General features: G+C 39.8%; 1 protein-coding gene across 1 annotated transcript in view; it reads left to right on the forward strand.

Moving 5' to 3' along the window:
* tbc1d32 (TBC1 domain family, member 32) overlaps positions 1-14184 on the forward strand; it is an 81453-nt gene that overhangs the window by 15052 nt on the left and 52217 nt on the right. The window contains exons 18-23 of the mRNA XM_072362604.1: positions 783-856; positions 2085-2223; positions 5146-5233; positions 5654-5772; positions 7807-7926; positions 8175-8263. Coding sequence (XP_072218705.1) covers positions 783-856; positions 2085-2223; positions 5146-5233; positions 5654-5772; positions 7807-7926; positions 8175-8263 — 629 coding nt within the window. The remainder of the gene's footprint in view (positions 1-782; positions 857-2084; positions 2224-5145; positions 5234-5653; positions 5773-7806; positions 7927-8174; positions 8264-14184) is intronic.

Raw genomic sequence — 14184 nt, forward strand, 5'->3', positions numbered from 1 at the left:
GTATTTACTCACCACATTGAGATACAAACTGCCATTTCTTGCAAATAAGGGGAATTAACTAACCGTTATGATCTGCTTAATTTGGTTTTTGGAACAATCGTAACAGAACATCACATTCAGAATATAAAACCAAAACCAGAGAACTTCCTCTTACCCGTGATACATTACAGAGGAATGATACAGAGGACTATCGCGGCTTGTATTAGCTTGTAGACGGCATGATTTTATTTATTCTCATTCACTGTGGTGCCACCTCACAGCTTACTTTGTCATCCCAGACATTCATGTCAAAAATTAACTGAATGAGACATTTGCACACTCACTTCCTCCTGACTTTATCACATCTATGTTAGATATTTACTATCCACCTGCACTGTGACTCACAACGGATACTAGACTGAGAGTTGAGACATTTTTTTGTTTTATTTGGAGCATTGAAATCCAAATTCAGTCAATCTCAGTGCTCTTGATTTAATGTGTCAAGCACAAAAAAGTAGAAAAGTTAACTTGGTGTTCAAGGTTTTAATCATTTCTAATTATTTTGTTCTTGGTTATCATGGATCAGAGTCCTGATGGCAGATAATAGCAGCTGTTTACAGAGATGAAGTACAAATAACACCCCAGCAACAGAAAAAAATGTATAAAATGTATTGTTGTTCAGTTAAAGAACAGCGAAAAGAGCTCCTTTTAATTCTCTCTCTGTATTAGGATCATAGTATGAATACATCAGGGAGTAATTCTGTCCAACTGTAATTATTAACAGTAATTATCTTATTTTTCAGGTCAGCTCTGTATCAGAAAGGGTTCCAACACCAGTACAAGGAGCCAGCGCTGGAACCCAGGAAATAACGAACATGTAAAGTCTCTCAGACACACAAACACGAACGAACAAAACCAGATTATTAAGATACTTTATTCAGACTTCACAATGTAAGCTGATAATGCGCTCTGGGAGTATTTAAAGACGTGGGTTTGTTTTGGATTTATCTCTGGGGAGATGTTACAGCTTGTCTCAGGGTCAAAATTGAATTTATTAGCACATACATTACAAAAATAAGCTTTTTTAGCCATTAAAAACACTCAGAAGACAGGTGCATTCAGGTTAACCTGAATTATGGTTCAGAAGGAGTGAGGTCAATGATTGACAGGAGATCATAAATAATAATAAAGATTTAACTTTATTAACCTGTGGCTGATAGTTCTATGTGGAATATCCTTCTCTGGTTTAAAAAGAAATAAAAGATAATTTCTCATTTCTATCCCTCAGATTTGATTTGTTTGACTTTGATTAAAGTAGAATTATCTCAGAAACCTGTGGGTCAGACAGCTCGGCTCAGAAAGCTTAGTGTGATACTTCAACACGTTAGAGATACAGATATCAAATGAAAAGAAATAAGATTGAAGGATAAGGGAGAAAGTTGAGGAAGGCCTTAACTGAGATGCTGTTCAGTTGGGAATGCTGAGTATGTACCATGGTTGGGTGGTAAAAACAACACCCCAGTATTTTAAAATGACCAGTGGTGTATGACCACTGTTTAAGAGCTAGCTGTATTGCTGTAACTCTCCCTTTTAAAGTCAACCTGACGTCACAACTCGCTGTAAAAATAAGAATTTCTCTATAAAGCCCGTGTCTAATTTTTCAGTTTTCAGTCGCTGTTGAAGTGCAACAGGTGCAGGTCCTGTGGATGTGGGCAATGCTGCCTGTGAAGATACAAAGGGATCATTTTAACACGATAAAATAACGTCTCATAGTTACTGGTAATTAAATGCTAATGAAAACACAACTACAAATAAATGATCAATTTCTCCCAGTCGATCTCTGAAAAAACTTCCGAACTTGTCCTTTAAATTGTAAAGCAGCAGTTTCTTTATTCTAGTATTGAATTTTCTACCTCACTCTTTCTGTCTACGCTTATTTAAGTAACACTTGGAAAGAGAGAAGAAGACCTCACTACACTCAGTGGAGTGGGTTGGATAGATCTTGTTCCCAGATTACTCATGTTTTTTTGTTTTTTTTTGTGGGAGGAGGAAAACAAAACTTTGCAGCTTACTTTGTGTCCCTGGTTTCTGTGTTTCTGGAACAGGCTTCTCTGGGAGGAGACGTTACTGGACAGCCTGCTGAACTTTGCTGCAACTCCTAAAGGGCTGCTGCTGCTCCAGCAGGCAGGAGCCCTCAATGAGTGCGTCTCCTACATGTTCTCTCGCTTCACCAAAAAGCTACAGGTACTAAGAAATAAAAATATAACTGTAGTTATTTTCAATTTGGTCCTTATCGTTCTTATCATGCAGACACACCTGGAAGCTACCGAAACCAAATAATTGGTCACAGAGACGCTCCAGCAGAGCAGTTTTTTGGGGTCAAATGAATCTTATTGACACGAAACCACCTTGAAATTAATGGAAAAAGTATTCAGAATTTGCCAGAGATTAACTTTAAGTTAAAGGAGGGATGGAAAGCTTTTAATTCTGTTGATTCTGTCACAAACTTAAGGTAAAGATAAGCGTGGATATAATGAAGAGGCCACAGGAGTTTAGACTGACACCATTTAGAAACTCCTCCTGAGGGGTTGTTTTCTTCAAGGTGAACAAATGGTTAAGTGCAGCTTAATTCTGAGGAGATTTAACAGCAGAATAAATGGCTGCAGTACGGTACAAAACAACATCATCAGCATAAAGGTGAACCTTGCAGCCTGCTACAGAGGAAACAAATGATCTATGTTCATAGAGAACAAATCAGCACTTCTAATGTACACCCATCAGCAATTATAGCTTGTGATTAAAAGAATGAGAATAAGCTTGTATTGAGCCTCATATTTTCCAAACAGAAACATCCTGCTGTGTGTTTTATTGCTGGGACCCTTGTGCTGTCCAATCCTATATGGGCTTTAAGAAGTGAGACAATCTGGCAAAGACTAGTTGCTCCAGAAGCTCTTAAAAGGGTGTCGTGATGAGGGCAGATAAGGAACAGGTGTGGAAGCAGGAGCGATCCAGACTCTGTCCCAGGCTCCAAGGAAACTTGCCCAGCCCCACCTAAGACTCAGAAAACACAGCAAAACAACACAACCAAGCATGATCGTGACAAGAGGGAACAAAGCTATCTGTTTACTGGTTCATCTGCGTTCCAACACCCAACTATGGTCACAAGGGTTTGGATAGTGACCAAAAACAGTGACTGTTCAAGGAGGTTTTCCCCTTAATCAACACTTGCATATTGGATCTGATCAATCCGTCTTTGTTGACAGGATATGTACCTCAGACTTTGAAAGGTTGCTGTAATTAAACCTTTACTTAAGAAAATCTACTCTTAATTCAGAAGTTAGCTAATTATCAACCTATGTCCAATCTCCCCTTTTCGTCTAAAGTTCAGAATAGAATAGTTGCAGCTCAACTTTATGATCCTTCACACAGAAATAATCTGTTTTAAGAATTTCAGTCGGGATTCAGAGCACATCATAGCACAGAAACAGCACTGCTGAAAGTTATTGATCTCCTCTTAGCCGATAGCTGATGGTGTCCTGTTGGATCTTAGTGCTGCATTTGATACGATTGATCACAGCATTCTATTACAGAGACTTCAACATGTTATTGGGATTAAAGAAACTTCATTAGGGCGGTTTAAGTCCTATTTATCTGATAGATTCCAGTTTGTTCTTGTAAACGAAGACTCTTTCTCACACACCAGAGTAAGCCATGGAGTTTCACAGGGTTCTGTGCTTGGACCAATTCTTTTTATTTATTATTATTGCTGCTGCCTACCTAAAACAGGTCTCTCTTGCAAATGAGACCCTAGGTCTCAATGAGATTTTACCTGTATAAATGAAGGTTAATAAAAAAAATAAAAATTCTATATGTGCTTCCACAAGGTAACATTATTAGACAGCATGGCATAAATTTCCATTGCTGTGTTGATGATACTCAGCTGTACTTATCTATTAAACCAATAGGTTGGTCAGATTACATAAAGACCTGCATGACTCAGACATTTCTGCTTCTAAATTTAGACAAAACTCAAGTTGTTGCCCTTGGACCTGAGCGCTTAGGGTAATAAAAAACTATCTAGCTATATAGTTAGTCGAGATAGCATTTCCGTGGATTTGAGAAGTTGTTATTTCCAATTGCGTCACTTCATATTGATTTATAGTTTGCGTTCAAAGCCTCTGTAGTATATTATATTAAGCTGCAAATGAGCCCAATACAGTAGGCTTCCTTTTATTTAAGTAAATAGTTTTTTGCCTTGATATAAATATTAACTTGTGTGCTGATAAACACTGATACTGTTGTGCCACAGTTTTATAGTTCAGTGATACGATTTCACCTTTAACTTTGGCAGTTCCATCATTCTTGATGTGATCAAGGTACCAAAATGATTTCATGCTGCTCAGTTATTCTCTGCCACACTGACGAGAGTTAAAGCAATCCAATGAGATGTGGATATAGAACAGAGTTTATCAGAGTGTTTATCATCAGACGGTGCAAAATCATTTACTTTTTAGTTGTTTCTTGCACAAACCAAACTTTAACTAATGCATAAAACATAAAATATGCATGGAAGCCTAATGGGTTCTCTGCAGTATGCAGCCGAACGTAATCCATCTTAAAAGTCTTTATTCATTGTGTTGGCCCGGCCTTTGGTATCTCTGACTCGTGCCACCGGTAGTTTGTTGTTCCTGCTTCTCCTCAAGGCCACAATCGTGTTTCTTACTTAAGCACTTGGTTACGGAAACATGATTTATAAGATTCATATCTTACACACACACACACACACACACACACACACACACACACACACACACACACACACACACACACACACGTGGTGTTACATGCAAACCTTGGCCAACTCCCAGTGAGCCTAATTTACTGCCATTGTTTACGCACTCCTCTAATTGCTTCTGTTGGACATTTCACTTTAATTATAGATGTAATTATTCTTAGTCTATTTTTGGATGTGACGGTGCGTTTTAATTAATGAAGGCCGTGCGCACTCGGAAATCAATTTGCAGATTTCTCCACAGTGCACTGATCTAACTTGTCTTTTCAGGATGCCCAACGTGAAGCGTGTTGTATGCACACATGTGCAACATATAAACTGCAAAGATGGAACTTTTGGAGGGATAATGGACTTTTTGCTTGTGTTTATTGTAGGTGAGCCGCTGTGAGAAGTTTGGTTATGGGGTGATGGTGACGCAGGTGGCAGCAACTGCTCCAGGAGTTGCTGCTCTGCACAGTTCAGGTACTAAAACACTGATTTGCCCAAACACTTACCATCTGTGATACTTGAGGCACATCTTGTAAGTTATTGTTTTGCAGCTGGTGTAAAGCAGCGTTGAAGCAGCCCCTGGGGGACATATGTTAGTCAAATTGTTTGTGTCAGGATAAGTGGAAGAACAAAGAGCAGGACGAGGTGTTCATTGTCCACTTTTGTGAAGGCTGAGACAATATTCGATTTGAACAGCTGTTTGATGAGGAAAACGTCTTATTTAAGTGTTCAACAGATCCGTTACAACTTAATGCTTTTTGGAAAGTGATCAATGAAATACGGCGTGTAAATCTGAAGTGTTGACTCTGAATTTTTCTTTCTCTTTGAAAATGAAGTAAAGTTTATGTGTAAACTTATGAGTGACAAACCCACTGGCTTGATGTTGTGTGGCAGGTTTTGTCCGGACGCTGGTTGTGGAGCTGTGGTCTGCTCTCGAGTGCGGCAGTGATGATGTCAGAGTGGTCGGTCCCAGGCCAACACCCATGGACCCCATAGACAGGAGCTGCCTTAAGGTATAACAGCAGCTCAGGGACCCTTACAAAAGGCCGTCCATGTGATTTCTGCATCTCGTATTTCTTATTTTTCAGAGTCACTCTGTTTTGAAACTGATTTAACTGGAGCTCATTTTAGTTGGAACTGGATAGTGTAGTGGTATGATTGCCACCTTTCATGTGGGAGATCTGGGTTCAAATCCCCTGCATGAAAGGTACTATCTCCAGTAGGGGTCCTTAGGCAAGACCCCCTTACCCTATTTGCCTATCTGTAAGTCACTTTGGATAAAAGCGTCTGCTAAATGCATAAACATAGTTAATACTGTCCTCCTTCGTCTGGAAGTTGTGTTTTATCTAAAAGCTTCAAATATGTGTCGAGTTACTAACAAATAGGAAACCCCAGTGAAGGTTTATGTGGTTGCCAACAGTTACTTTAACTATCAACACAGCTGTCAGGTATTTCTTTAATAGTTCACCGATTGTGCCAAAAGTCTAAAGATATAGTTTACTCTCTAAGAAACTGACAAACACCAGACTTTTTTACTTTTTTGCTGGAAATATTTCCTAAAGATCCAGCTATAGGATGTGTTGACATCTTGTGATGAATCTCCTTTTCCCAACCTCCCGACCCCCTTCAACCTTAGAGTTTCTGTACGTGCTCCACACAAACTCACACCTAGCTGTTATAGTATTTTGCAGCTACTTGAGGCCAGTCCCATAAATATCTTGAACAATCTGAGCTGTGGGCTGCTCTTGGCTGTGTTAGCGCTTGTATTGTTCTTTTAGCATTTCTCTGCTAAAAAAAGAAATCATAGTGGGCAAAGATCTGCTTTGTAAAGGAGTGAAACTAAGTGTTGGATGATAACTGTCCTGAGCAGTTGGTTCTTAGATGTGAAATCTGTTCTCCAACCGACCCGAGCTAACTTTCAGCCAGTTAGTATTTGATCAATGCTCAGCATACTTTTCATAGCCTATGGAGGACTGCGTATCTGTCCATCTGCATTGAAAAAAATGGCTGTCTGTGAAGAATAAAAGCGCCACAGATGGATGCCTCCTTTAAGGTATAATATGGGCTGTAAGTCCTTCTTCAAGCATGTTGGAAAAACTACAGAAACCAGTGAAAAATGTTAAAGACAAACAAAAATAAAAAGGCGAAAAATGCCGCCTTACTCTGGACTAGTTACATGGATGACACTCATCATCAGTAGATTTGAATTGCTCCTAAAAATGTACTTAACTTAAATTCTGCTAATTGATAATGAATTAACCAACAAAGAATGAAGCTACTGATTTCTAGCAATAATCAGTAGATATAGAGTAACACTTTTTAAGCCTGTACTTGATGATGAAGCCATTTCACTCTCTCAGTGAAACTTGCCAGGTTAATGTGGGCAGTGGCTGAGGTGTGAACCCCGTCCTCTCACTGGTGACTTTAAAGCTTGCCTTATCAGTGGGTCAGCTGCCTGGTCACATACTTCCCGTGACGATGCGACACAGCCTTTTTACCCCAACAATTTAGCTCATTTGGTCTGTTTCTGGTATGTTTCTCAAACTGAATATAACGCATTCTCAGAGCGGTCGAGATGAGGCAGATTTGACCTAAAATATTTCATATATATGTTGATTATTAGGAATTTTCTTTGAAGGCGTTTGATAGATTTGAAAAACTGGCCTGTGTGAGGGTGGACACCCTTAACTTCATCAATAATGAGGGCAGAAAGACTCCCGGTGGTTTAATATCCTGCAGACTGCATCACATTTCTTCTCAGATGTGCGTAAATGTGTCATCTAATTGCGTGGGAGTGTGGTCATGAATAATCACCAACGTTTATTAACAAATTCATGGATTAAATCATAATGATGATGATTAAATCTTAAAATAATTTGGTCACGCTGACTCAAAAACAGACTCAAACTCCATTTAAAATGATCCTAGTTGTGATTAGCTTTGACTGAAGTTTTTAATCCAGTGTAATTATTTGTGCTTGTCTCTGTACTTTTACCACTTTCTCCAACAGTTGCTTTATTTATTTGTCTTCATTTCCATCTCATCAGCCCTTCTTGTCTTTGGTCAACCTCCTGTCCTCTTCCCAATCGGTGATGGAGCTTCTGGGCCGGCAGCCTTTAGCCAATAAGAGTGAATACAGCTTGAGGGAGACGCCAACCTCCATACCTGTGAGTAGTTTTCACACAGTCGAGACGGGATTGTTGCAGTTCCTTTGTCAGCCATGTGGGGGCATGTTTGCACTTTTTATCCCACGTTGAACCACCACCCACACTTTTGTTTTACATCACCACTAAACCCCCATTGCACAGAGGTTGATGTGCGTTTCCCACCTTACACATTGTGCCTTTCCTCTCTGTTTTTATTTGGCACTTTAACAGCTGTATTCCTTTTCACAGCCTCTTATTTTGCTCCACAGGATTTGATTGACAGGCTGATTGCTGTGAATTCAGATGTGAAGATCCATTCCCTGTTCCACTATGAGCAGTCTCACACATTCGGACTGAGGTGAGATTGATATTTTTCCCCATATAACTTAACATTTGAGGGTAAGCACATGATACCAGCTTAGCACCTGGTGACTGCGCTCACACACTTCAGGCTCTCGCATTAGCATGCTCACATAGTTCTTTATACTTTGATTACCCAGCGTTGAAAGGCTGATGAAAGGATTTCTCTGGATTAGACTGAAATAAGCTGAGCTGTGTGGGTATTTGAGAATAACAGATGCCCTCACAAGTGAGAGGACCTCTATGAAATTCTATAAAATGAAAACATTTCAGCTTTGACGAAGGACTGAAGTGAAAGCTGTGTTAATGTCTGAGAAAAGCAGCATTTATTACAGGCAGAGTAAGTCTTGCATTGAGGTCTGCTCTTAAGGTGTTGGTATAAAGGAGATTTATAGTAATATGAGCAGAGCTGAGGAGGTTTTGTTTTCATATAAGCAGATACAGTATGTGTCCTGGCTCTGTGCAAGTGTCTGCTGTGCAGTCTTCTGTATTTTGAAAAGCTCTCTGAATCACAATAGCTTCAGCTTGTTTGGAGTCTTGCTGACTCTCTCTGTTTGTGCCCATCAGTCAGCCTTCTCCTATTATTATACATCCAGAAGCCAAGTGAAAGGAACAAGATGCTCTGTTCATTTAGCACCCTGGCTGACGGTTTAACTGACACAGTCAGACTCTCCCCGGGTCACTAAATGTGCTAAATTTGGTATCTTGCTGTCACCAAGTCAAGTCCTACAATGTTTACACTTTAATCTAATTAAATCAAAGTAAATTTGTGTCATTATTGGTTTGCCATAAATAATGAACGTTCAAAGAGTATATAAGTGTATGGAATTAATCTGACAAACCATCCAAAACATAATTGGTAAGTTAAAGTTTAGAGTAATTTTTAGCCCAGATTGACTTGTTGTAGCGTGCATGGTGATATGTCTCGTTTGACTCCGTGTGTTGCCAGGACAATGGGGAAATTAATGCATCGATTCATTAAAAAAGTGCAATTACAGAGAGATGTGCAGTACTTTAGGCAGGCACAGAGTTTGTACATTTCTAACAAGCTTTAAAGTGAATGTCTGGTCTGAGCTCCTTTATCCTCCAACACAGCCTGAACCCTCTGAGACGAGCTTTCTGTCATTTCTTTAAGGAGTCTTCAGGAATAGTTCTCCAGGCTTCTTGAAGGACATCCCAAAGCTCTTCTTTGGATGTCGGCTGCCTTTTGTTCCGTTCTCTGTCAGATGATCCCACACTGCTTCAATAATGTTGAGGTCCGGGCTCTGGGGAGGATTCATCCCTCCATAAGACCTGTTGCCACTGATTTTCAGTCCACTTCTTGTGTCGTTTGGCATAGCTCAGCCTTTTCTCCCTGTTTCCCTTCCTTAAGAACGGCTTCTTGACAGCCACCCTTCCATGGAGACCATTTCTGATGAGGCTTGGGCCAACAGTAGCTGGATCAGCTGAAGGTCCAGATGCATCTCTCAGGTCCTGTCAGGTCACAGCTGGATTTTTTCCTCTTTCTTAAGGACATCACTTTCAGATCCTGTTCATCTGCTGTAGATAGTTTTTTAGGCCTGACACTTCTTCTTTTGTCCTCCACTTGTCCAGTTTCCTCAAATGTTTTAAGGACACACTGCACACCATGCTGAGATATGCCAAGTTTTCAGCTGATAGCTCTTTGGGAATCACCTTGTTGCTGCAGAAATGCTATTTTCTGTCTGTCAAACTGTGTTTTCTTTGCTGTTTTTCATAGATGCAACTAAAGAAATGAGAACTAATGATGTGTCTTAGGCTGCTGGTAACAAAATAAAGATGCAATATAAAATAGCTTATTTGAGCTTAGACAAAACACTGGTTCATCCCCTGAGTCACGTGTTAGTGTTAAGTGGGTTAGAAGAAAAAAAAAACAAATAATTTCCTCTGAAAGTGGTCAGGTACAAGGACTGGACTGAAAATGAGTGGAAAAGCAGCCAGAGTCCAAAGAAAATATTCAAAGACCTTCAGAAAGCCGGAGAACTATTGCTCAAGACCATTTCAAAAGATTACTAGAAAATGTGCCTCTTTGGAAGCAAAATGTAAAGAAAACAAGGACGGCTAAGGACTAAAGCATTACTATATGTTCAACATCGCTTCCTTGTTCAGTTACACACATACTAATCCACTCAGTGCTTCTGTTCACACCCACTTGAGCAGTTTGAATTCAAACAGTTGAACCCAGAAGACTCATGAATAACGCGTCATCACCCATAATGCATCAGTGGTTGTTTTCATTCGATTTTCTTATTATCCTTTGCCTGAAGGGATACAACTGCATGGTATATGGTTTGTGCTATATTGATCCCAGAGGGGTAAATTGCATCAGTAAGCAGCAGCTACACAGACGGACACTTCACTGATTAATAAGCAATGTGTGATGTTGGTGGGGGGGGCAACATGGAGGGAGGAAGAAAGTGGCTTTTTTTCAGTTTTTCAGTGCAAGCATATATGTATCAATAAAATCATTAAACAACCCCTTGCTGTCATCACACTTTGATTCTAATATGGCAAACTCCCAACAAGCTGACTCGGTTTATGTCACGACCGCTGAAATTGGGTGTGTATCATTATAAAAGCTGGTGGAAGCTGCCAGAAAAGAGCTAATTAAAGTAAAGACAGGAGTGAACACCTTGTGGATGTTTAAACTACACGACCCACATCTGATCCATTTTATGGTTGATATATAAAAGGTGTTCTTGTGAAGTTTTATTGTTAAATACCGGCAGTGTGACTTCTTTCTGGTCTGTAAAGATCTTTTTTATTGGTTTTAGTTTGTTTTGGCGTAACAGGCATGGCGTGGACAAGGGTGCCCCCTGCAGCTTAGAGTGCAACTCGCAGTTTAACGACTTAAAAGTGCAAAAACATGTACGTTTCATTCCTGTATGCGCCTTACAGCAACATTTAGAGCTGTTTTAGCACCAGAATTTGTACATAAAAGTCAGGAGAAATTATTTTGTGGTAGGACTGAGACCTCCACTGTTAGCTAACATTAGCTAACAGTTGCTACATTATGGCTATTTTCTTTTAACAGTACTGTAGAGTTTGTAATCGCACATCTGGGTCTAACAAAAACAGTTTATTCCTGAAGTATTGAACAGGACACAAACAAACTAATGGCATTATTTTACACACTGTATGACAAAGCTGCCAGAGATGAAGAATTCAAGACGGACTAAGCAGTAAGTAAGAAAACATGACTCAAAGTGCTCAGTTGTGGTATCTGTCGGAGTGCATCTCAGTGCTCTGTCACTGTCAGTCCCTCGTTCTCGTACGGCAGTGTCATGGCAGCCTGATACAGATGAAGACCTACAGTAGAAACAGCTTTCTGCCATCAATCTTACACAATTCTGCTGGCTTCTGCATCCCACTCCTCTGGTTCTACTCACACCTCACCCTGACGGATGATATTTCTCCTGATCCTGGTTCTTTTTCATGCCTTTCAGGCTCCTAATTATAAGATTACGGTCTGTCGTGTTCTTAAATATGCATTTAAATATTTACTTGTTACTCGACTTTAAGTTCAGTGAAGACAGACTGACACAGACGCGAATCTCTTGACCTTTTACATTAAACGTTTAAATTCTATATTTACTTTTTGTTTGTCACTCATTGAAGGAATCCCCCAAAGCATCTAATCTCTGTTAGATGGATACATTACACTTTTTCTCTGACTTTCAGGAAGAAAACTAATAACAAATACATTCAGATCAAGCATCGTGTTTACTGCGAAAATCACAATATGTTAGCGATCCTTTATTGTCATTGTTAAAATATTGAGAATAAATCCACTCATCTCTCCTGGTCTCCCTTTAGGTCAAACAATTTCACGTTATATGCTTTAGTCTTGTTTTTAATAACTTAGAAACAATAAAGAAGAGTTTTGTTTTTTATTTTTTATTATTAAATCTAAAAATAGCAGTGCAATAACAGCCTTGTAGATGCTGTCGTATAAGCGGACCCACGATTAGAGTCACCTGCTGGTGTTCCAACACATCCAAGGAACTCCTCCTGCGGATCTTGCAGATGCAGTATTTCTGTACTTTGCACTAAGTGGTAAAGTTGGTTAAAGAAGAACTAATTACACAAAAGGCGACAATCTTCTGAATTAATGTTTTTTGATTAAAAGGCTCTGAGTATATAGTGCTCCCTGTTGAATAAATGGCACCAAAAGTGGTGAGAATTGCACATTTAACAGATGTTTTTTTTGTTCTGAGCTCAACATTAGCGGCAGAAAATGCTTTTTCTTCTTTTTCATTCTCCACAGCATTCGTCATGTGTCACGGTGAATGCATTTTTGAGGTTTATTAATGGTTTGGGTCTGTGTTGCCCTTTGAATAGGAGACAGAAACTTGACTTCACCTGCGGTCCAAAACAGACATATTACCGCCTGGTGTGATTATGTGACCACAGCAGATGAGGGAATGGGGTCCCAGCCTCATAATGTGCTCAGGTGTTCATATATCACGTATGCCACATAATGAATAATAGATTACAGCTCCAGGTTGTTCTCTTGGAATGTGTTTTTCTTCTTTCTTCTTGAACATGTGCTTCCTCTAATGGAACTTAGACAAAGCAATTTGTGTTGTGTTATCAAAATATGCTCTCTGGTGTACTTTCACCTTCTCAGCCACACAGTATTTGTGCTGTGAGAATAACTTTGGTGTCATTTAACACTGTAAAATGAATCTCTGGAACCCTGAGCCACCATTAAAACAGGGCTCAGCTGGTTGCTGTAGTTTTTAGCAAACCTTAGTAATGCGTTTCTCACGTGTGGATTTATACAAATTTAGGACTGAAACTGAACAAAACAAAATACAGAGCCTGTATTGTTGTAGATTCTCAGTTATCCAGGTCCTGATAATTCAGAGTGATTGAAAATAAATGGTTCTTTCAGACTTTTGACTTATTTCTTGAGTTCCAACTGACTGGTGGGGAAGTGAAGATGCTTTTTGGTGGATGGAGGTGAAACGTCTGCAACAATCAAAAAATATTGTGCCTGTGAGAGCTCACTGGCCTTCAAATGCCATGTGCAAAAGCCACAACAGAGCATCAGCAGATAATCTATTTTGTAGCATGTAGTCTGCTGCAGCCTTCATGGAGAGTTTTTAAGGTTTTTGAAGGCTGAAGTAAACTGCAGCAGGTTAGTAGTGTTCAGTGCTTAATGGAAAACAAGGTTATAGATGCAGCTTTTCTGACTTTACCAAAGATTCAGACTTCTCCACCTGAGAAAGGGATGTTGTATGTTTTATGACTGAAAGGAACCAGATTCACTGGTTGTTTTTCACATTGTGAGGTGCAGCTGTATGCTGAGTTTAAGTGTTTGTCATTTCCACTTTAGTTGTTTTGGGAATGTGACGCTGATGCCAGATAAATCATACCTTGTGAGTTTCCATGATCACATTTGTCTTTATTTTAGGCCACTTCACATTTGGCTGTTGCAGGCCTGGCGCAGCCTTGTGCTACACTCCAAGAGTACATCACAACTTGCGTCTCCTTAGCATGTAATAGTATGTAAGTCTTGTCATTACCACGTTCTTTGCAGGCCTAATCATCACCACTATTGTCGAGCAAACAGGCATTCCTGAAGTACACCCCCGTGGAAAAAGATGCCAAAATCTCCACCTCTCTTTATATTCATAAGCTAATGAGGACTAAAATCCCTCAGCCTTTCCCCATCTTGCCAAAAGCCTCTTTGTTGTCATGGCAACCCTGTTTCATCCCCATGATTTCCCCTGTCTGAATTATTCGGATGCCTTTGTTCTGCCCTCTGTTACTGACGGCTCTGAACACGTGTAGTTAATGCGCCGCTGGAGAACTTGACTCCCTTCCCTCTGATGTGATTTTATTTTCGTTCAATACACATTATTATTTCTATCATGACCGCAACACTGAATATTG

The sequence above is a fragment of the Leuresthes tenuis genome, unplaced genomic scaffold, assembly GCF_036924035.1.
Source record: "Leuresthes tenuis unplaced genomic scaffold, fLeuTen1.0.hap1 SCAF_13, whole genome shotgun sequence".
Lineage (NCBI taxonomy): Eukaryota > Metazoa > Chordata > Actinopteri > Atheriniformes > Atherinopsidae > Leuresthes > Leuresthes tenuis.